Source organism: Cicer arietinum, chromosome 5 (genome assembly GCF_000331145.2).
Source record: "Cicer arietinum cultivar CDC Frontier isolate Library 1 chromosome 5, Cicar.CDCFrontier_v2.0, whole genome shotgun sequence".
Taxonomy (NCBI): Eukaryota; Viridiplantae; Streptophyta; class Magnoliopsida; order Fabales; family Fabaceae; genus Cicer; species Cicer arietinum.
Window position 1 is genome coordinate 18044341 of NC_021164.2, and position 23797 is coordinate 18068137.

General features: G+C 35.2%; 2 protein-coding genes and 1 pseudogene across 4 annotated transcripts; all 3 read left to right on the forward strand.

The window, feature by feature from the left end:
• The first annotated feature begins 1716 nt into the window (after positions 1-1716).
• The window catches only part of LOC101513699 (G-type lectin S-receptor-like serine/threonine-protein kinase At4g27290), a 36905-nt pseudogene continuing 14824 nt past the window's right edge, over positions 1717-23797 (forward strand).
• Positions 8509-9942, forward strand: LOC105852085 (polyadenylate-binding protein RBP45-like). Its single transcript, XM_012715660.2, has one exon. It carries the CDS (start codon positions 8524-8526, stop codon positions 9925-9927), a length of 1404 nt encoding a protein of 467 aa, XP_012571114.1. The 5' UTR covers positions 8509-8523; the 3' UTR covers positions 9928-9942.
• LOC140920551 (uncharacterized) lies at positions 19927-23791 on the forward strand. 3 transcript variants are annotated; one of them, XM_073368913.1, is made up of 2 exons: positions 19927-20883; positions 23473-23791. In XM_073368913.1, exons 1-2 carry the CDS (start codon positions 20268-20270, stop codon positions 23487-23489), a joined length of 633 nt encoding a protein of 210 aa, XP_073225014.1. In that variant the 5' UTR covers positions 19927-20267; the 3' UTR covers positions 23490-23791. The 3 variants fall into 3 exon arrangements, with proteins under 3 accessions (XP_073225014.1, XP_073225013.1, XP_073225015.1); XM_073368912.1 differs by lacking the exon at positions 23473-23791 and adding an exon at positions 21028-21259; XM_073368914.1 differs by lacking the exon at positions 23473-23791 and adding an exon at positions 21031-21259.

A 23797-nucleotide genomic window follows, 5' to 3' on the forward strand; every position in this document is an offset into this window, starting at 1 on the left:
TAATTTTACAATATAAATATCTTACTAATTTTTTTTGACAAATCTTACTAGCACTAAAATTTAAAAATGATAATCAACTTTAAAAAAATATACATGACATTTTAAAATAAAATATTAATGTTTTAAAAATACTTTATAATGATGTAACAATTATTTAATACTAAATATATAAAATATTTATTTATATTTAAAAGTAGCGTCTAACTTAAAAATTACATACTAATAGCAGTTTTGTCGCACTCAATATAATAGCACCTTTGGCACAAAGAAAAAATTAAAATAAAGTAAATAAATAATTCAAAATTAAAATAAACACTTACTAAACTTAAGAGAGAGAGAAGAAAGTATTCTAAAGAGAGAAAAGTTAGATTCGTTTTTAGATAGAAGGTGGAAAAAACTATTTTTAGAGAGAAAATTTAGAGGAAAGTTAGAAATGAAAAATAAAAAGTTGACTATATCTATTTCTATTATATAATTTAATTGTTTGGTTGAGACTACACGTCACTTACATGTGAAATAAAGATAGATTTTCACCTACATGTTATTATTGATAATCATGTATTTGTTATCGTCTACATGTTAATCTAATTCTAGCCTCTCAAATTGATAGTTAGGATTATTATATGTTCATGTCACAATTTAGGTTTAGAAATTATATTGATTGAACTTATCAGATTTTTTTATTTTTATTTTTAAAAACATTTTTTTTCCATATTCTTTTGCTTATTTTTATTTATTTATTTTATTGGTAAAATAGAGGACAAAAAACTCAAGAAAAATGAAAAATTAAACGACTTAACGAATATTTTTTGACATTCAAATCCCAGAAAATATCATAAAAAATAAGTCTATAAAGATTGTTAGGCAAATTCTCTATAGTAGTACAATCAAAATAGTTTAAAGATAGATTGAAATTATGAAGTCAATCAACACATCTATTTCCTGTCCACCAAGTATGGATGATCTAAAAATTCCAATTGAGAGACAACATATTCTTTTAAGTTGTAGTTTTTAGTAAACATATTAATCAAAATTTTGAAGTCACTTTCCATAATTTTCATAATGAGGCGAGTGATCACTTTACTTTTAGTACTCACTCATAGTTTTTATTTTTTAAGACAACTCATAATTTTAAATTATTATACATTAATTATAATTTACTACACAAAGTAAATACAATAAGTGTTCTCATTAACAATAATTTTAACACTACTATCATAAACGAATACATCAGTCACTTATAAAATTGAATTATAACAAATACTCACTAATAAATTTTTAAAATAATTATACGGCTAAATTACATTTGTGGTCCCTTAACTTAATTTCAGGTAACGTTTTAGTCATTTATCTTTTTTTTCTTCCCGATTTAGTCCTATATTCCTAAAAATATCAAATAAAGTATGAAAATATGAGTTTATTTGAAGATTTGCGTTACGAATTTGATGAAATTTGTATTATATTGAAGAATATAATTAATTTTATGAGTTTTGATTGAATTTTTTTTTGAATTTTTGTATAAAAAAGGATATCATTGTTGAAATTTTAAAACATAAAATATCAAATTGTCACTTAAAATTAAAATAAAGGACTAAGTCGAAAAAAAAAGATAAAAGACTAAAACGTGACCACAAATTAATTTACCCTAATTATACTTATAAGATTAAATTACCCTTGATGCAACAAATTTCAAAGTAACTGATGATATTCACACTACAAATTATCATGTATGAGAGTGATCTAGTATAACAAATTTTTATGGATGTAACTGATAATTTATTATTTTCATAGTCACATAAAAAATAATGGCGATGCCGCGCACCATGGGTTCGTTCGTTATTTTGCTAGAAGTAGAATTAAAGCTTTTTAAAAGTGATTGAATTACCCTTCATTCTCAATTCTCATGAATTAACAACGGGTTCCAATCGTACTTGAAGTAAGAAATATAATCGCTTATAGGAATGATGGCTCCGCATTTTCTTCTTCCTTGGATTTTGAATGGCTTCGAGTTGGTTCATTCATCCGCTCGCAAAATTTTGATCGTTTGTTTACAGGTTCATGCTAGGGTTTTGGTTTGGGAGATAATGAAGATAAAAGATTGTGGGGTAAGTCTTGTTATTTTAATAAAAATTAATTTCAAAATTACAATAATAATATATTTGTATTGTTTGATAATCCATTTTGAAAGTTATACACCACACACCAATTCAATCATTATGTTTGCGGTCATGTTTCAATTGGAATAACCCATTTCACAGGCAAACTCTATAAACAAAGTCTTCACTGAAAATTTGTCAGTTAACGTTTGGTCCCTTAAAATTGAATTTCAAGTCTTGAATTTGTACATCACATGCTTCTAGAATTGAATTTAGTTAAGATTGATATATGAGTTGTATCTTTCATTTCATTTTTAGAGGAGCCAAAATTGATTTTGAGGTAGAAAATTGATTTTGTGCGTGTTTGGTTTCATTGACAAAATCACGAGCCAACATGATTTTGCAGAAGCTACATATTGCATGCATATTTTGTAAAAATGACAGTGACTCATCGTGAATCTGTCAATCTACTGCATAACCAAACATACACTTTAACATGTTTGGATTTTATCAATTAGAATTGATTTTGCCTCTAGAATTGTGTTAGAAACTGGTACCAATTACCAAATGAGAACTTAATTGTAGAAACTGACTTTTATTAATGGTAGAATAAGACTACTACAAAAACAAAGTTATACACACTATAGAGAATGCATAATTCATACATTCAGAGTGATTACAATGAGTTTCCTACTAAGAGTTAGTGAAGCTTGTTGCAAGACAATTCCTATGCAAGAACTTCAAGAGTTTTGGTCCCTCCCTCCAAGAATAAGAGAATTTGGTCTCTCCCTCCCATAACCGCTCAGTCACTTTCCCATTATCACTTTCCCCTTTCCTTTATTTTTTATTCCTAAAAATAAACAACATAATTGACAAAGAATAAAAACATTTCTGCCCACAACTACCATTTACTTTTTTCCTCTCTAACAAATTGATTCTTACTTAGAGCTGAGACTTGTAGCTAGCTTTTGACTCCAGATGTGATTTTTACACTTAAAATTATTGTTTAACTCACTTTCACGTCAATGTATCCAAATAGAAACCACTTTATATTCAATTCACTTTTAATTAAAATCAGTTTTACAAAAATCAATTAATTCAAAATCAGTTCATGTAACCGCATACCCGAACCCATCAATTCTAAATAATTCATATTTCTTTCGAATAGTTTAGTTAAATAGTGGCAATGGTGCCACCATTCCATCATGGTGTGGCGGAGTTTTGGACACATGCCATAGGAAATTTGCGCCATGGCAGCACCATAGGCCTCAATGGTGGATTTTTGACCTTTCGCCGTTGACAACATTGCTCTCGAATAAGAAACTAACAAATCTTAACTAATACTAGCCAACTTGTAACTATCTTTAACAAACTCCAACTATATTTAACAAATATCCAACTATATCTAGTAGTAGTAATGATTTTGTGTTTCACCTTTCATCATCTTATTATACTTTGAAGAAAGAAAGTGGGGCGCAACATAAGTATATAAAATTAATTGCTAATTTATCCCCCAAGTTTTGGGTGGAGATGTGGTATCCAAGTCTCTTGGTGGTTTTGAGCATTAGCCCATTGTTGCTCCTAAGCTTCCCCTTCCCCAGTCTCCCAAACAAAAGTCTTCACTTAAAAACATCAGTCTTCACTTGGAAACGAGTCAGTTAATATTTGGTCAACATACCAAGCTTTAACCTGAGTCGACTAGTTTATACATCCCAAACCTGTTGAATTTGTTTGAAATTTTCATCAATTAGTAGGAGACCCGAAGACTTTGGCTAAGTAAACCTTCTCAATTGAATTTGATAAAATGAAAATGATGATTGAGGAGAAACCCACACAAACACAATGGAGAGCCATAATAAGGTGCTAATGCTAATGGTGTATGCTTGCTTCTTTTGCTCCATGCCCACTTTCTCTAAACCGAACACTCTTACTACTATTGTTCCAGGTCAGTTTATCCAATATAATTAATTACACCCTTGTTTCTGCATCTGGAACATTTGAAGCAGGTTTTTTCAACTTTGGAGATCCACAACGCCAATACTTTGGTATATGGTACAAGAGAATATTACCAAGGACTATTGTATGGGTTGCCAACAGAGATAAACCAGTACAAAACTCAACATCAATACTGAAACTCAATCATCAGGGAACTCTTGTTATTCTTGATGGCTCTAAAGTCATAATCTGGTCCTCCAATTCATCAAGAATCGCGGCGAAATCGGTTGTTGTGAAGTTGTTGGATTTGGGAAACCTTGTTGTGAAATATGCAAACAGCAGCACTGAGAATGAGAAGGTCTTGTGGGAAAGTTTTGATTATCCTGGTAACACTTTCCTTGCTGGAATGAAGCTGAAAAGTAATTTAGTTGCAGGTCCATATAGATATCTCACGTCTTGGAGAAACCCTGAAGATCCGGCTGAAGGTGAGTGTTCATACAGGATAGATACACATGGTTTTCCTCAACTGGTTACTGCAAAGGGAGCAAGAATTCTGTATAGAGGAGGGTCATGGAATGGATTTCTTTTCACTGGTGTTTCTTGGCAAAGAATGCGTAGAGTCTTGAAATTCTCAGTAGTGTTCACTGGAGAAGATTTCTCTTATCAATATGAAACTTTGACTAGTTCAGTTATTACTAGAATGGTGCTAGATCCATACGGAATTGCACAGCGTTTTCAGTGGTCCGATAGGACACAAAATTGGGATGCTATTGCTACTCGTCCTGCAGACCAGTGTGATGATTATGCCTTGTGTGGTATCAACTCTAACTGCAATGTTAATGACTTCCCAATATGTGAATGCTTGGATGGTTTCATACCAAAATTTCAAGAAAAATGGGACTCATCAGATTGGTCTGGTGGGTGTCTCAGGAGAACAAAATTGAATTGTGTTAATGGAGATCGATTTCTTATGTACACAAACGTGAAGTTGCCTGACACGTCAGCATCTTGGTTTGATAAGAGGATGAGCATTGAGGAATGTAAAACAGTGTGTTTGAAAAACTGTTCTTGCATTGCATATGCATATTTAGATGTCAGATATGGTGGGAGCAGCTGCCTGCTTTGGTTTGATAACATTGTGGATATGAGAAAACATGCAGACCAAGGACAAGACATTTACATACGACTCGAATCGTCAGAACTAGGTAATTTCATTTTCCATTCAATCCTACTTGCCCTTTGTGTATAAGATATAGCTCAAATATAAAAATTTTAGCATTTTACTGTAGAAATCGTGAGACAATTAAGGGTGTCAGTGACTCGAGCTGAGGCCAATACTTGAATTTGGAATTATTAAAAAAAAAGGAATACTCAAGCTTGACTCATTTATTTAAATGATTTGAGCTTTGCATCTGTTAAAAAATAATGAAATCTGAGCTTGACTTGTTTAGCTGATTTATAACTTAACTATTTTTATATTTTTGAAGTTTTATTTAAATTATTTTCTAAGTTTATTTAGTAAATTTTTTTAATATTGTTGAAAATATATTTATATTTATTACATATCATGTAAATAGGGATAATATCTCCCATATTTATTTCTGTATTTATTGTCTTGAGCCTATATAAAACAGACTCCGTTGTGTAGTTCAGACACACGGTTTCACCATATGTCTATCTCATTTTCTCTTATTCAACATGGTATCTAGAGCCTATTAAGAGATACAACCCTATACTGTGATTACCCCGGGACCCACTGTCCTTCGGTGAGATTTTTTTTCTCGGTATAACCGTGTCTCAATTCCGGTTTACCATTTTTTTTGTCGCTTTTCGTTCAATTTTTCAGAAAATCAGTCCACTGTTTATAGCGCGCAGTACTGTTCATCGGCAAAAAGGAAAAAAAAAACTTTTCCGCCACTGGTTTTAGGTAATTGCTTATGGCTACTTATGAAGATTTTCTTCGGTGGGTAGAGTATTGTCAGAACTCGAGTTCCGCTGTTTCGGCCGCACAAAGTGGTAATTCACCGGTTTGCATCTCACCTTCTCATAGCCCATGGATTCTCGATTCTGGTGCATCTGATCACATTATTGGTAATAAGACTCTTTTCTCCTCTCTCACAACATCTGGTTATTTACCTAGGATAGTCTCAGCCAATGGTTCCCAAACACAGTCTCAAGGGATTGGCATTGTCCAAATCCTCCCTACTCTATTAGTTAAATTTGTCCTTTATGTGTCTGGCTGTCTATTTAATTTAATTTCTACTAGTCGATTGACTCGTTCTCATGACTGTGTTGTCACGTTTACTAATTGCAATGTTACTTTGCAAGACCGAATATCAGGACGACAAATTGGTGTCGGATGTGAGTCTAATGGCCTTTATTATCTTTCAAACCCATCAACAACATGCCCTACCACATATTCTCCTCTTACTATACATGCTCAGTTAGGTCATCCGAGTCTTCCCAAACTTCAACAATTAGTACCTAATTTAACCAAATTATTTAGCTTAAATTGTGAGTCGTGTCAGTTAGGGAAACACACTCGTAGTCATTTCACTGATCGAGCTAATAAACGAGCTTCCTCCCCGTTTGCTTTAGTTCGCTCAGATGTTTGGGGTCCCTCTCGTACTATTTCCACACTTGAGTCTAGATATTTTGTTACCTTTATCAATGACTTTTCCCGTTGTACGTGGTTATTTTTAATGAAAAATAGGTCTGAATTATTTTTTATTTTTGAACAATTTTAAAAGGAAATAAAACTCAATTTGGTGTATCCATTCGCACTTTGCGCAATGATAATGCCCGCAAATATTTGTCCCATCAATTTCAAAATTTTATGACCTCTAACGGCATTCTTCATCAAACATCTTGTGCTCATACACCTCAACAAAATGGGGTAGCTGAACGCAAAAATCGGCACCTTATTGAAACCACTTGTACTCTCCTTCTTCATGGTAATGTACCATCTCGCTTTTGGGGCGATGCTGTTCTAACGGCGTGCTATCTTATAAATCGCATGCCTTCGTCTGCTCTTGATAACCAAGTCCCTTACTCGATCCTCTTCCCTTGTAACCCTCTTCGCTCACTTCCTCCTCGGGTCTTCGGATCTACATGTTTTGTCCACAATCTCACTCCTGGTCTTGATAAACTTTCAGCTAGATCACTAAAATGTGTCTTTCTTGGTTACCATCGGTCTGAAAAAGGTTATCATTGTTATTCTCCTAATCTTCGACGATATCTCATATCGGATGATGTCACATTTTTTGAGTTTGTTACATACTATGAGTCGCTTCCTAATCCTTTGTCTGCAGCTATTCCTCTAGACCTACCAAAGACTATTTCACCTTCTCTTTTACCACTAGAGCCTATTATGTATGCCCCACCTGAGACACCTCCAGTGGCCCCTCCCATTGTCCTACTTGAGACTCTTGTTGATCCTCCAACTGTACAACCTCTTCAGACATACCTTCGTCGTCAACCACCATTGGTTGTACATGTCCCTACACCTGTTCTTGATACCGAGGTCATTCCAAACGCTCCTTCACCGCCACCTCCTTCTTTATCGGATCCGACCCTCGATATTCCTATTGCTATTCGTAAAAGTATACGTCATACTTGTAATCCACCCCCTCATTAAATTGGCTTGAGTTACCATCGTCTTTCTCCTTTGCATTATACGTGTTTGTCTTCCTTGTCTTTTGTTTCTATTCTTAAATCTCCAGGTGAAGCTTTATCTCACCCAGAGTGGAGACAACCAATGATTGACGAGATGTGTGCACTTTAGAGTAGTGGTACATGGGAATTGGTTCCTTTATCGTTTGGAAAGTCTTTAGTAGGATGTCGTTGGCTTTATACGATGAAAGTTGGTCTTGATGGTAAGTGTTAGAATATTAGAAAATATCTTTTATATTATATTAGAGTATCTTGAGTTATTTTCTATGATCAATTTATAATCATAGAGAATCTTAAAATATCTCTCATTATTATTATGATTTATTCCTAATTTAGGATTTAGTCTATGTTTCTCTATAAATAGAGATTAGTATTGAGTCTTTTGTAATGAAGTCAGCATTAAACTATTATCAATAATATTCAAACTCTTATTATTTTTTCTCCTCCTTTTCTCTAAAATCCCACAACTTCAACATGGTATCTAGAGCCTATTTCGATCCTCGTTAAACGATCCCGCCTCTATTCCGCTGCCGAGTTCCCAACAATTAGGGAATATAATCATAGTTTCTCTTTTCTAACATTTTTTTCCCGATTCCCAATTCCGATTTACCCATTCTTTGTAGCTTTTCATTTATTTTCCAATTGCAGCACTGTTCATCGCGCAATACTGTTCACTGCGCAAAAAAAAAAAAACTGTGCCGTATCCCTTATCTGTTCCGATCACCGACAGGTTTATTCTTAGTCTATTTAAACACATAAGCTCTCTAGCCGAAACCCTGAAACACATTCAGTGGGAGAAATGATGTAGTCTGGACCTGGCATGGGGCAACAGCTGCCACAGCAGTACCAGCAGCCCTTGACGCAACAGCCATACGTCATGATGCAACCTCAACTTCAGGCGCAACCATATCTCTACACATGCTTCGATCAAATCGGCGAGGTAACATCTCTAAAAGTGATTAGGAATAAGCAAACTAGTCAATCGGAAGGTTATGGTTTTATCGAGTTTAATTCTCGTGCTACTACTGAGAGAGTGCTTCAAACATATAATGGAGCCATTATGCCGAATGGTGGCCAGAGCTACAAACTGAATTGGGCAACATTCAGTGCTGGGGAGAGGTCATCTCGGCAGGATGATGGTCCTGATCATACCATTTTTGTTGGTGATTTGGCTGTTGATGTTAATGATTACCTTATGCAGGAGACTTTTAGGGCTTGTTATAACTCGATGAAGGGGGCAAAAGTTGTGATTGATAGGCTTACTGGTCGGTGTAAGGGTTATGGTTTTGTTAGATTTGCTTATGAGAGTGAACAAATGAGGGATATGACTGAGATGCAAAGGGTTCTTTGTTCAACAAGGCCCATGAGGATTGGACCAGCCACTAATAAAAATCCTGCTGCCACCACTCAGCAGCCGAAAGCTTCATATCAGAACTCTCAAGGTGCACAAAGTGAGAATGATCCAAATAATACAACTATTTTTGTTGGCAATTTGGATCCTAATGTCACTGATGATCATCTGAGGCAAGTTTTCAGCCAATATGGTGAATTAGTACATGTGAAGATTCCATCAGGCAAGCGATGTGGATTTGTCCAATTTTCGGACAAGGCTGAGCGTGAAAGAGGTGTCACAATTGACATTGCTCTATGGAAGTTTGAGACAACTAAGTATTACTGCACTGTCATTGATGCCCCCGGACACAGAGATTTCATTAAGAACATGATTACTGGAACATCCCAAGCTGATTGTGCTGTCCTTATCATTGATTCCACTACTGGTGGTTTTGAAGCTAGTATTTCTAAGGACGGTCAGACCCGTGAACATGCTCTCCTTGCTTTCACTCTTGGTGTGAAGCTAATGATTTGTTGTTGTAACAAGATGGATGCCACTGCTCCCAAGTACTCTAAGGCTAGGTATGATGAAATTGTGAAGGAAATTTCATCCTATTTGAAGAAGGTTGGCTACAACCCAGACAAAATTCCATTTGTTCCCATCTCTGGTTTTGAGGGAGATAACATGATTGAGGGCTCTACAAACCTTGACTGGTACAAGGGTCTTTATCGTGGAGGAAACTCTCTAGCCTTTGTCGTGGCAGCTGTTGCAGCCCTTATGGGTGGGCTCTTAGCTGACACGTTTGAAAGATTTGCAATTCAATTGATGGGATTCTTCTTGGTGCACGATTATTCTCTCTTCGATGGTTCCAGATATGGCCTTACTCTCTAATTTTGATCAACGAAAATATGTGTCATTGTTCAAACAGCCGTTATCTCTCCTGTTTTGGACGCATTTTCTTACTTTGATGATCGATCATGGCTTCGTTTCGTTAGAGTTGCACTGCTTCTTCTTTGATGTTTGTCATGCAATTTAGTTCTTACTAATAGATTCCAACAATGACTTTTATTCCCACCGACGATCATTCTGGTGGTGTCTCTTTTTCCACATATGAATTATATTAGTGATGACTTCATCCGTTGGTGGTTATTCTAAACGGTGTCTTTTATTTTTATGACATACTTTATCTTGGCAATTTGTCCCAGATGCATTGGCCTTGCCTTTATCTCCTTGAAGCACGCCTCTTTCTCTCTCTCTCTCCTTGAAGCAGATTCAAGTTTAAATATTTTGAGTCTCCACTATTATTGGTTTGAAGCTTCCAAATGCAGTTTTTAGAAGAACGGAGTTTGCTTTGTTCAATTGCCTACCATGAATTTCTTCAGGCTGATGATCAATCAAACTATCTAGCTAGGCTATATTTATAGCAATTCTCTCCGACTTCACATGCATCCCTGAGTTGCCTCTCCATCTTTTTTTTATTATTTTGTGGAGCAAAACATTGTTTTCTTGTAGCAAGCTAAAGCTTAGTAAGCTTTAGCTTGAGGGAGAGTATTAGAATATTAGAAAATATTTTTTATATTATATTAGAGTATCTTGAGTTATTTTCTATGATCAATTTATAATCATAGAGAATCTTAAAATATCTCTCATTGTTATTATGATTTATTCCTAATTTAGGATTTAGTCTATGTTTCTCTATAAATAGAGATTAGTATTGAGTCTTTTGTAATGAAGTCAGCATTAAACTATTATCAATAATATTGAAACCCTTATTATTTTTTCTCCTCCTTTTCTCTAAAATCCCACAACTTCAACAAAGATTGATCATTTTAAAGCTCGTTTGGTGGCAAAAGGGTACACTCAATTTTTTTTTTGATTACAGTGATACTTTCTCCCCTGTGGCTAAGATGGCCTGTGTTAGACTACTCCTCTCTATTGCAGCCATCAGACATTGGTCTCTACATAAACTTGACATTAAATTTTTTTTTTGCATGGCGACCTTAAAGAAGAAGTGTATATGGAGCAACCACTTGGGTTTTGTTGCTCAGGGGGAGTCCTCTACCATGGTTTGTCGACTTCAGAGGATAGTCTTAAACAGTCTCCTCGAGCCTAGTTTGGTAGATTTAGCACAGCAGTGCAACAATTTAACATGATTCGAAGTGAAGTTGATCATTCTCTTTTCTATCGCCACTCAACCCAAGGGTGCATTTACTTGATTGTCTATGTAGATGATATTGTCATAACTGGTAGTGATCAACAGGGCATACTCCAGTTGAAACAACATTTATCTCATCAATTTCAAACTAAAGATCTTGGCAAGCTCCGCTACTTCTTGGGTATTGAGGTAGCACAATCTAAGGACGGCTTAGTAATTTCACAAAGAAAGTATGCCATGGATATTCTTGAAGAGACAAGTTTGTTGAATGCTAAGCCGGTTGACACTCCTATGGATCCAAATGTCAAACTTCTACCTAATCACAGGGAGCCATTTTTAGATTCAGGGAGATATAGAAGATTGGTTGGTAAATTAAACTACCTCACAGTCACCCGTCCAGACATTTCTTTTGCAGTCAGTGTGGTAAGCCAATTCTTAAACTCTCCTTGTCAAGAACACCGGGATGCTGCGATACGAATCTTGAAATACATTAAAGGTGCTCCAGAAAAAGGTCTAATTTATGAAAACATTGGACATACTCAGATAGTTGGTTATTCAGATGCCGATTGGACATGCTCACCCATTGATAGGCGATCCACTTCTGGGTATTGTGTACTTGTTGGAGGAAACTTAATATCTTGGAAGAGTAAGAAGCAAAGTGTAGTTGCAAGATCTAGCGATGAAGCTGAATACAGGGCTATGGCATTAGTGACTTGTGAGCTCATTTGGTTGAAATAGTTACTCAAAGAGCTTCAATTTGAAGAGGCAACACAAATGACATTAATATGTGATAATCAAGCAGCATTGCACATTACCTCTAATTCGGTTTTTCATGAGAGGACCAAACATATTGAGATAGATTGTCACTTTGTAAGGGAGAAGATCGAATCAGGCGACATCACCACTAACTTTGTTAATTCTAATGATCAATTGGCAGATGTATTCACTAAGTCCCTAAGAGGTCCTCAAATCAGTTATATATGTAACAAGCTTGGTGCATATGATTTATATGCTCCAGCTTGAGGGGGAGTGTTGAAAATATATTTATATTTATTACATATCATGTAAATAGGGATAATATCTCCCATATTTATTTCTGTATTTATTGTCTTGAGCCTATATAAAACAGACTCCATTGTGTAGTTCAGACACACGGTTTCACCATATGTCTCTCTCATTTTCTCTTATTCAAAACAAATATTATATGATTGTCTACAAATAGAAATTTGTGCATAACGTTTTCATAATCTAGTAAATAAAAAATTCACAACTTCTTGACTAATACAAAAAGTAATGTGTGTGTAGATATAACATATCAAGTGAGAATGATATTTTTATATCAGAGTGAGAAGGACATTTATGAACCATTGGATTAAAACTAGCGGTTAAGATTAGAAGGTGTAATGAAAAACCCTATGTGACCCTCTTCTCCCCCGTTTTTTTTTTTGTCGAACAACTCTTCTCTCATTTTTGTTTCACTAGAGTCAAGCCAACGTTAGTTGACGAAGTTGTTAGCAATTTAGTGATCACCACCATTGATGTAACTAGATTAAAATCAACGCTTTGGGTTTTCTTTTGGCTTCTTTTAGCTTTCAATTGCCATTTTTCTTAGTCCCATTTAAACATGGAATGACACATACCTCTCCCTTGGCTTGCTGCATTGTGGCAAAGTGCTTGCTTTGATTTCTTGCTAATTTGTGCTCTCATGTTCAAAAAGTGAAAATGTTCCCCTCATGTTGGTATAGGAGCTACAGAACTTGGATCTTTCATATGCGATGCAGGATAACCAAAAGTGACTTGCAACATCCTTAAGTTTAGCTTTTATCTTTGTTGCTTGCCTGATATTGTTCTTGATGTGAGAAGAGGGAAAGTTGTGTATTATCCTGATATCGTGAGTGGTGGGCATTGTCACCTTGAGAGGAAGATAAAGACGCTGAAGAAAGAAACGAGATCTGAAAAGTTTTGGTGACATTGGTAGAAAAGGGGTTAAATTTTGGTGACATTGGTAGAAGAAGGGTTAAGTGAGTTTTTTAAATAGACATTTTAATCTTAACCATTGGTTTTGATCCAATGGTTAGGAAATGTCCCTCTTACTCACATAAAAACGTCATTCTCACTTGATATGACCCTTATATATATATTTGATGATATAAACGAGCTATTTTCGAGCCCTTAATTTTGAATTTGTAAGACTTGGGTTTGACCCACTTAAATAAGTGTGTCTAATATTCATCTTGATTTTGTTTGTTTAATTAAATAAACGAGTTTGATCCAGCATTTAACAAGTTAGTTCACAAATAATTGAGCTCATTTACATCCTTAGTAACAACAATTAATTTTGTTTTCACTTCTAATTTCTAAGTATACACCTAATCTATTTGTAAGAACAATTGATTATGAACCAACCTCCAATTTAAAGTTGTTCTCTATAGATGCCTTATTTCTTTGTATTTTTTATTATGCTCATAATTGCTTGTTGACTGGCTTTTTCTTCAACCTTGATCAGATCATATAAAGAATAAGAGGAACTTGAATATAAAGAAGCTTGCTGGAACTCTCGGAGGAGTTATAGCATTCATCATAGGACTTACAACTCTTTTATTGGCCTCTTCAACATTTAGGAAGAAGCTTGGTAAGCCAAATGAAAAATTTATGATAAGTAAACTTTATGCTATGCTCCAATAGTCCAATATTATAATTATTATAATCTAATTGTAAAGCCAATTTGTTATTGTTAAATGGAGAGAAAATATTGAGAAACATATTGAATAACTCGTGTGTTTCAACTGTACAACAAATTTTTTTATGTAGACTATAGGTGTTAAAACATACATAATGACAGGAATACTTACAGTTAGGAATACTTACAGACAAGAATACTTACAGACTATCTATTTTATTTACATATCAATATAATACTCTAACACTCCCCCTCAAGTTAGAGCATATAAATCAAATGCACTCAGCTTGTTACATATATAATTAATTCTAGGACCTTGCAACGACTTTGTAAAAACATTTGCCAACTGATAATTGTAATTGACAAAGCTAGTGATGATGTCGCTCGATTCGATCTTTTCTATAACAAAATGGTAGTTTATCTCAATATGTTTTACTCCTCTCATGAAAAACAGGATTTGAGGCAATGTGCAATGCAACTTGATTATCACATATTAGTGTCATTGGGTTGACCTCTTCAAATTGAAGTTTTTTTAGTAACCGTTTCAACCAGATGAGTTCACATGTTACTAGTGACATGACCTTGTATTCTGCCTCAGCTAAGGCTGTGCAAAAAATCCGGTTATGTGGCCCAAAATCAAAACCGGATCCAAATCCATTTTAAATATCCGATTAAAATCACATAGTTATAATTTGGTTTATTTATGAACTAGTTGGATACCCACTTGTGTTTTATATTTGGATTTGGTTTTTTACCGGTTTTTATCCACTCAACTCCCAAAAATCCTAAATCTCAAAAACGATTCTGATTTTGTCATCACCCCACTGACCTTCTACCTTTCGGCAGCTTTTTTCGACAATTTATTACTAACTTCAATGAGATATTACTAACTTCATTTAATCAATTATTTATTACTAAAGTTGTCAAAAAAACCCTAAACTCCAAAGTCTCTTTTAAATTTTTTTTACTAAGCCTCTGATATTAAGCCAATTTTCTTAAATCCCCGACGCATTATTTCATAAATTTTCTTATAGACCCCCAATATTTTGTTAATTTTGAGATTTTTTTTTAAAAACTTTTCAAATTTATTTTTTTCGAAATAATATTAGAAAAAATTAAAAAACTTCTTTTTTTCTCAGAAAAATTTTAAATCTATATTTTTTTCTCGAATTAAAAAAATTGTAATTTATTTTTTTATCGAAAAAATTTATCGGAAAATTTTAAGAAAAAAATTATTTCTTGAAAAAAATAAAAACCGATTTTAAAATTGAATTTTTCGAAACCGATTGCTTAATTAAAAACCGGGTATTTAACCATAACCAATTTTACAATTGGTTTTATAACTGGTTTTATTGGTTTAAAACCATATATTGGTTTTAAAATGGATATGGTTTGGTTTTATTGCTCTTCCAAGATATTAAATTTCCTCCGACAAGTACACAATACCCATAAGTGGATCGTCTATCAATGGGTGAGCCTGCCTAATCGACATCTGAGTAACCAACTATCTGAATATGTCCTCTATCTTAATAAATGAGACCTTTTCCAGGTGCACTTTTGATGTATTTAAGAATTCGGATTACAACATCCATATGTTCTTAGCAAGGAGAATTTAAGAACTGACTTACCACACTGACAACGAAGGAAATGTCAGGACGGATGACTGTGAGATAGTTTAATTTTTCAACAAATCTCCTTTATTTTCCCGAATCTAATAGAGGCTCTCCCTGATTAGGTAGGAGTTTGACATTTGGATCCATAGGAGTATCAACTGACTTGACATTTAATAGACATGTTTCTTCAAGTATATCTATACATATTTTCTTTGTGAAATTACAAGGCCATCTTTGGATTGGGCTACCTCAATACCCAAAAAATAACGGAGCTTACCGAGGTCTTTAGTCTGAAACTGATTTGAAAGATGTTGTTTCAACTGGAGTATTCCTTGTTGGTCACTACCAGTTATAACAATGTTATCCACATAAACAATAAGATCTTGGGCTGAGTGACGATAAAATACAGAGCGATCGGCTTCACTATGAATCATATCAAACTCTCATACTACCGAGCTGAATTTGCTAAACCAAGCTCTAGGAGACTGTTTAAGACAATAAAGTGACCTGTGTAGCCGATAAACCATGGTAGAAGACTCCTCATAAACAACAAACTCTGGTGGTTGCTCCATAAAAAATCCCTCTTCAAGATCACTGTACAAAAAGGCATTTTTAATGTCAAGTTCTTGGAGTGACCAATGTCGAATTGCTACAATTGGGAAAAACAGTTTGATAGATGCCATTTTGGCAACATGTGAGAATGTATCGCTGTAATCCAACCCAAAAATCTGAGTATATCCTTTGGCCACCAAATGAGCCTTAAATCGATCAATCTTACCATCAGGACCAACCTTTACTGTGTAGAGCCAACAACAACCTACTAAAGACTTCCCATGAGGTAAAAGGGCCAGCTTCCAAGTACCACTGCTTTGTAGAGCACACATCTCATCCAACATTGCTTGCCTCCACTTAGGGTGACATAATGCTTCACTTGGAGATTTAGGAATAGAAACAGAAGACAAAGAAGACAAGCAAGTGTAATGCAACGGAGAAAGACGATGATAACACAAATCAATATAATGAGGAGATGGATTACGTGTTGTGCGAATATCCTTACGAAGAGCGATAGGAAGGTCATGCTTAGGTGGCAGGGCCGGATTAGGTGGTGGCGTCGGAGGAGAGTCTATAATGGGAACATGAACAGGTACAACGGGGGGCGAGCGACGATGATGATATGTTTGTAGTGGTCGTGGAGGTTGGGGGGCAGACTCGACAGGTTTAATAGGAATAAGAGTGGGCGGAATAGGGATAACTACCTGAGGAGGTTTGGCATTAATGTCATAATGGGGCTCAGTAGCTATATGGGTTGGTTCAAAATATGGTATAGACTCGAAAAAGGTAACATCTACTGATGTAACGTATCGATGAAGTGTAGGAGAATAACAACGATAGCCCTTTTGGGATCGATGATATCCAAAAAAGACACACTTTAGTGATCGAGCTGATAGTTTGTCCAGACCAGACGATAAATTGTGAACAAAACACGTGGATCCAAAGACACGAGGAGGTAGTGGGTGAAAAGGGGAATGGGGAAAAGGATCGTATGAGGGATATTGCCATCAATGACAAAAGACGACATACAACTGATAAGGTAGCATGCTGTTAAGACTGCATCCCCCAAAAATAGAATGGAACATCACCATAGAGAAGTAAGGTTTGGATGGTTTCAATGAGATGCCGATTTTTGCGTTCGGCTACCCCATTCTGTTGGGGTGTATGAGGGCAGGACGTTTGGTGAAGAATACCATTGAAAGTCATAAAATTTTGAAATTGATGGGACAAATATTCTCGAGCATTATCACTTCTTAAAGTACAAAAATAAACACCAAATTGATTTTTAATTTCTTGATAAAATTGCTCAAAAATGGAAAACAGTTCAAATCTATTTTTCATTAAAAATAACCATGTACAACGAGAGTAATCATCAATAAAAGTAACAAAATACTTAGACTCTAAAGTAGACACAATACGAGAAGGACCCCAAACATCAGAATGAACTAAAGTAAAGGGGGATGAAACTTTTTTATTGACTCGATCAAGAAAATGATTACGAGTGTGTTCCCCTAACTGACACGACTCACAATGTAAAGTGGACAATTTAGAAAAACTAGGCACTAGTTTTTGAAGTTTGGTAAGACTTGGGTGTCCTAGCTGAGCATGGATAGTATGTGGGGAATCTGTGGTAGAGCAAGTCGTGGATGATAGAGAAAGATAATAGAGGCTTCGAGACTCACATCCGACGCCAATCATTCGTCCCGAACTCCAGTCCTGCAGGGTGTAACAACCTGTTAATTTAAAAATAAATAACTAGTTTTTACATTAAAAAAGGGCATTATTGTAATATTTGGACAAACGAAGGGCAATGGCGTAATTTTCACACTATCCCTCCAATATCTCTCTACCCCTTTCAGAAACCCACATTCCCGTTCCTTTTTCTTCTTCGTTACCTAGCATCCATCTTCCCATCCTCCCAATCTTCAACCTCTCATTTTCCTTCATTTTTTTTTAAATGAATCAAACCCAAAAGCTTGGCAAAACTCCTTAAACCCATTTTTAAACCATGTCTCAATTTGTAACTATTTCAATCAAAGAGTAGATGATACTAACCAACAAGCAAAAGGGGAGTTCAACGACCAATTTAATCCGAACATTGTCTTCTCCTTTATCACCAACGGTGAGTTCTTTTTATCAAAGGGTTTTTTGTTGTTGTTATGATTAGGGATTTCATTTTTTTTGAAGTTGTTGAAAATAAGTTAGAACGTAGGCTGTTGTTTATGGTTGTGATGTTTGTGAATGAATTATGTATTAGGAAAAATTTAATTATATGTGTGTCACTATATTTAAGGTGATTATGCTTGTCGAGCACGATTTATGCTCGTTACTGCTGTTATTTCCTCTGATATGTGTTTGTGAAATTGTGTTATGTTACCTTAATTTCGGTTAGAATGATTATTTTAGGTGCATACATTTAAAATATATGGTTTTATTTACTAGTGGAGAGAAAATTCTATTTTTATCCCAAATATTCAATGCATGAGAGGTGTTTGATGAAAATACTGCGAGAACTATTGCAGGAGAATTGTTGTATTTAAGTTTGGTTTTCTAAATAAAAACAAAACTATGTAAACAAGTCTTAGAATCAGATTTTTCATGAATTATTGATTTCGAATTTTGAGATGAGACCAACTATGTTGTATTTATAGGTAAGTTACCTACTTTCAGTAAAAGTTTCAAAATTTTCTATTGTCATTCGACCATTTTAATTAATTATTAATGACTTTTGTGATGGAGACTTTCTGCAGCGTGTGTAAATTAGTCTTAGTGCGTGATTTTTCCTAAATTATAGGTTTCCAATTTTGAGATGAAATCAATTGCATTATGTTCTTAATTGAGTTAGCTTTCAAGGAAATTTTTGGAATTTTCTAAAGTAATTTGATCCTTTATCAATAATTATTAGTGACCATTGTGCTGAAAATATTCTACGGTGTGATTTGCAAGAATGAATAAAATTCTTAAGAAATTTGAATGGCTTCATTATTTATATATGAATATATATATATATATATATATATATAACTTTTATTATGTTTGAGTTATTAATTGTCAGAGTATGCATGACCTTATTCACGGTGGGACATTTAGGTTATTTCAGGCATGGAATAACAGGTACAGGAGAATAATCAGGACGCTGATTGGGGTTTGGCCAGACCACTTTTACCAATCAGGACTCAATTATCTTAGTGACCCACATTAAGATATTGGGCGACTTTTCCTTATTCTAAAGGAAAAGATTTGAGGTCATGCATACGTTTTTCACAACATATATATAGACATGTATAATTATTTTTTACGTTTTATGCACTTTTATGAAAGAAATTCCTTGAGATTATTCTTCCCTTTTATTTTTAGAGCTCACTGAGATATTTTATCTCACCCCAGTTATTATTATTATTATTTTTATTTAGCAGCCGGAGGAACATGAGACATGAAATCAGCATCAGAAGATCAGTTCCAAACTTGTGGAATTAGAATTTAATATTTTGTTTTATGATGTAATCAGTCAATCGTAGTTGTTTTTAAGATGTAATATTTTATGAATCTACTAAACAAATTGTAAACTATATTTATGAATGTAGTTTTCAGTTATGATGGTGATTCTAATTTATTATTTATTGTTAATTACCTCTGTTTTATTAAGGTGTATGAGCCAAATTATCATAATCTAGACAAATGATATTGGGTCTTACATTTTGGTATCAGAGCCATGTCGATTCATTTAGACTATGGATTATGTGTTAGGAATTAGAATGTCTTTGTTTTACTATACATTCTAATTATCATTTCACCTAATATTAAGTCTGATCAACTTAGTATTTTGTGTATGGTATGCAGAATTATGGCTGAAGGATCTAGGAGGAATCTTGCCCCTGAAGATAGTATGACTCCATCACCCACTGTTGAACCATGGGAAAGGATTATGGAAGCTATTCAAATGCAAGCAACGGCTACCCATAATCTGGTACAACAAATGACAATGCAAATAGATGGCACTCCAAATGCCAATAGAGTGTTTTGTGATTTTCTTAAGTTGCAGCCTCCAACATTCCAGGGCAGCCACAATCCTTCAGAGGCCCATGCTTGACTGGATGAGATTAAGAAGGCATTTGAAGTAGTGCCTTATACTGACGAACAAAAAGTGGCATTTGCTGCCCATCTACTAAAGGGTGGGGCAGAGTATTGGTGGAGAAGTGCAAAGACTTATCTTCAGACTCAAGGAACCCATATGAATTGGGAACAATTTGAGGTGGCCTTTTTAGACAAGTATTATCCAAAAAGTGCCAGGAGACAAAAAGAGTTGGAGTTTGTGCACCTGCAACAAGGAGACATGTCTATTGCAGAGTATGTTGCTAAGTTTGAAGAATTGGCTAGGTTTTCTCCACATGCCCAATATGCACCCACAGAAGAATGGAAGATAAACCAGTTTGAATGGGGATTGAGGCCTGAAATTAGAGGGAACATAGGCCATATGGAACTTACTAACTATTCTACTCTTGTACACAAGAGCTACATTGTTGAAGACAATTTAAAGAAAGTACAAGAGGAGAGACAAGTTAAGTGGCAACAAAAGAAAGAGTCTGAAAAATTTGGCCAGCAATTGAAGGTAAAGACTCCCCAAGGGAAGGGAAAACAAGTACAAACCTCCAGTTCTCCAAGAACAAAGAAGTGTCTTAAGTGTGGCAGAGATCATGGGGGGGAGTGCTTGGTTGGAAAGCAAGTCTGCTACTACTGCAAACAGCCTGGTCATATGGCTCCTTTTTGTCCAATACGCCAAAAACAAGCAGAGTTCAACCCAAACAAGTCTAACACTGGAAGGGTCTTTGCTCTTAGTGCAAAGAAAGGTATGAATATAGACATGGATAATTATTTTTTACGTTTTATGCACTTTTATGAAAGAAATTCCTTGAGATTGTTCTTCCCTTTTATTTTTAGAGCTCACTGAGATATTTTATCTCACCCCAATTATTAATATTATTTTTATTTAGCAGCTGGAGGAACATGAGACATGAAATCAACATCAGAAGATCAGTTCCAAACTCGTGGAATTAGAATTTAATATTTTGTTTTATAATGTAATCAGTCAATCGTAGTTGTTTTCAAGATGTAATATTTTATGAATCTACTAAACAAGTTGTAAACTATATTTATGAATGTAGTTTTCAGTTATGATGGTTATTCTAATTTATTATTTATTGTTAATTATCTCTGTTTTATTAAGGTGTATGAGCCAAATTATCATATTCTAGACAAATGATATTGAGTCTTACACATGGTAACATTATTATTAGTGAAAGTAATAATCAATCAAGGGACCAAGTCAATCGATTAACGAAAAGTAAATAAAAGGACATTCAGGTACATAGAGAACAAATGCAACTAAAATGGAAGGGAGAATTTGGACATTGCCAACCCTTTGAGATTGAGTTTGAGAGCCATTGGCCGAAGTTATAGTGGGTAAAAAACCAGATGTAGAGAGAGAAGAAAATAGACCTTTATTACTAGTTACATGATCAGATGCATCAGAATCTAGAACCCAAGGGCCGAAAGAAGATGAGTGAGAGAGGTAAACAGATGAGTTATCAGTGTGTGCAAGCAACGTAGTAGGACTAGAGTTCGGATGACTCTGAACCCATCGGAGGAAATCTTCATAATTTGCCGGGGAGCCATGTGGAGATGGTATAGTCTGAATAGTGGCACAAGGGTCAAGTTGAGTTGCATTTATCGCATGCGAAGGCCTACCATGCAACTTCCAACACCGATCAATAATGTGTCCAAGCCGATTACAATGCTCACATTTGAGACGAGGCTTAGAGTTGAATGATCCTCCCCAAGAGCGACCCTAATTATGCCCCAGAGATGTAAGGGCAGCAGTCTCACTTGGAGCTGAAGTACAAGAGGGCTCAGCTGGATGTTTCGTTGGTACTTGAAGGAGGATCGCTGAGGTTGTAGACATATCCGGAACAGTAACTAACCCCAAAATTTGATCTCGAGATGCAAAGTACTCCTGGGGCAGGCCATAGAGTGCAAGAAGCATGAAGAAGGTACTGTATTGATTCAGCTCCTTTTTTTCAACTTGATTACTTGTAGCAAGAGGGAGAAGCTCATTAAAATCATGAAGTGCACTATGAACGGTGCCAAGATATGAAGAAATAGAGCCATTTATCGTCTTCAGAGTAATGATATTCAACAAGTGGTGACAAACTCCGTAGAGACTGTTGAACATAAAGAGTATTGAGAGACATATTGTGAATAACCCGTGTGTTTCAACTGCACAGCGGAATTTCTTTATATAGACAAAGGGTATTAAACAACTCTAATTTACAGTAATACTAACGGGCCAGAATACTTACATCCCATCTACTATAATATAATATTTACATTAAAATATTTAACACTTCCCCTCAAGCTGAAGCATATAAATCAAATGCACCTAACTTGTTACATATATAACTAATTCTAGGACCTCGCAATGCCTTTGTAAACACATCTGCTAACTGATCATTGGAATTGACAAAGCTAGTGATGATGTCACCCGATTCGATATTTTCTCTAACAAAATGGCAGTCAATCTCAATATGCTTGGTCCTCTCATGAAAAACAGGATTCGAGGCAATGTGCAATGCAGCTTGATTATCACATATTAGTGTCATTGTGCTGGCTTCTTCAAATTGAAGTTCTTTCAGTAACTGTTTCAACCAGATGAGTTCACATGTTACTAGTGTCATGGCCCTGTATTTTGCCTCAGCTCTGGATCTTGCAACAACATTTTGTTTCTTACTCTTCCGAGATATTAAATTTCCTCCAACAAGTACACAATACCCGGAAGTTGATCGTCTATCTATGGGTGAGCCCGCCCAATCTGCATCTGAGTAGCCAATTATCTGAGTATGTCCTCTATCTTCATAAATGAGACCTTTTCTAGGTGCACTTTTGATGTATTTAAGAATCCAAATTACAACATCCATATGTTCTTGGCAAGGAGAATTTAAGAACTAACTTACCACACTAACATCAAAGGAAATGTCAGGACGAGTGACTGTGAGATAGTTTAATTTTCCAACCAATCTCCTATATCTTCCTGAATCTGATAGAGACTCCCCCTGATTGGGTAGGAGTTTTACATTTGGATCCATAGGAGTATCAACTGACTTGGCATTTAATAGGTCTGTTTCTTCAAGAATGTCCATAGCATATTTTCTTTGTGAAATTACAAGGCCATCTTTGGATTGGGCTACTGATGACTCTTCATCATATGCATATTTTCCCACTATTTTAGTCTTATTTATCCTCAATTATTAGTTAAATTAAGAATTTATTTGATATATTTTGTTGATTTTTGTTCTTTGAGTTAAATTAAATGTTTTATGTTTTATTTTAGTGATTAAGTAGGAATTTTTCGTAATTTTACATTGCGTTGTGATTTTGTGCAGTGCTGAATTTTTGGTGAAAAATCAACATGACACATGTAGAGTATTTCAGCCGTATCTGGAGTTTTAGATGTCCAATTGGAGTCAAACCAAATGCAAATGAAAGCTAGGATCCATAGCTACAACTTTTATGAAGACACCAGAATCAAATTCAGACTCAAAAGAGGAGCAAAATGCAATATACGCCGGACATCAGATGCTGAGCGCTGGAGCGCGCCCAAGCGCAAGCCAAGCGCTTTTTTCCAGCATTCGCCACTGTCGAAACGCGCCCAAGCGCATCCAAGCGCGCCTGGGGCGCGATACCCGCACCAGCAACCATAAAAACACA

Bases quoted from the DNA above. Each gene is read 5' to 3' on its own strand.
- LOC140920551 (XM_073368913.1), top strand. From the start codon at position 20,268: ATGAATTGGGAACAATTTGAGGTGGCCTTTTTAGACAAGTATTATCCA.
- LOC105852085 (XM_012715660.2), top strand. From the start codon at position 8,524: ATGGGGCAACAGCTGCCACAGCAGTACCAGCAGCCCTTGACGCAACAG.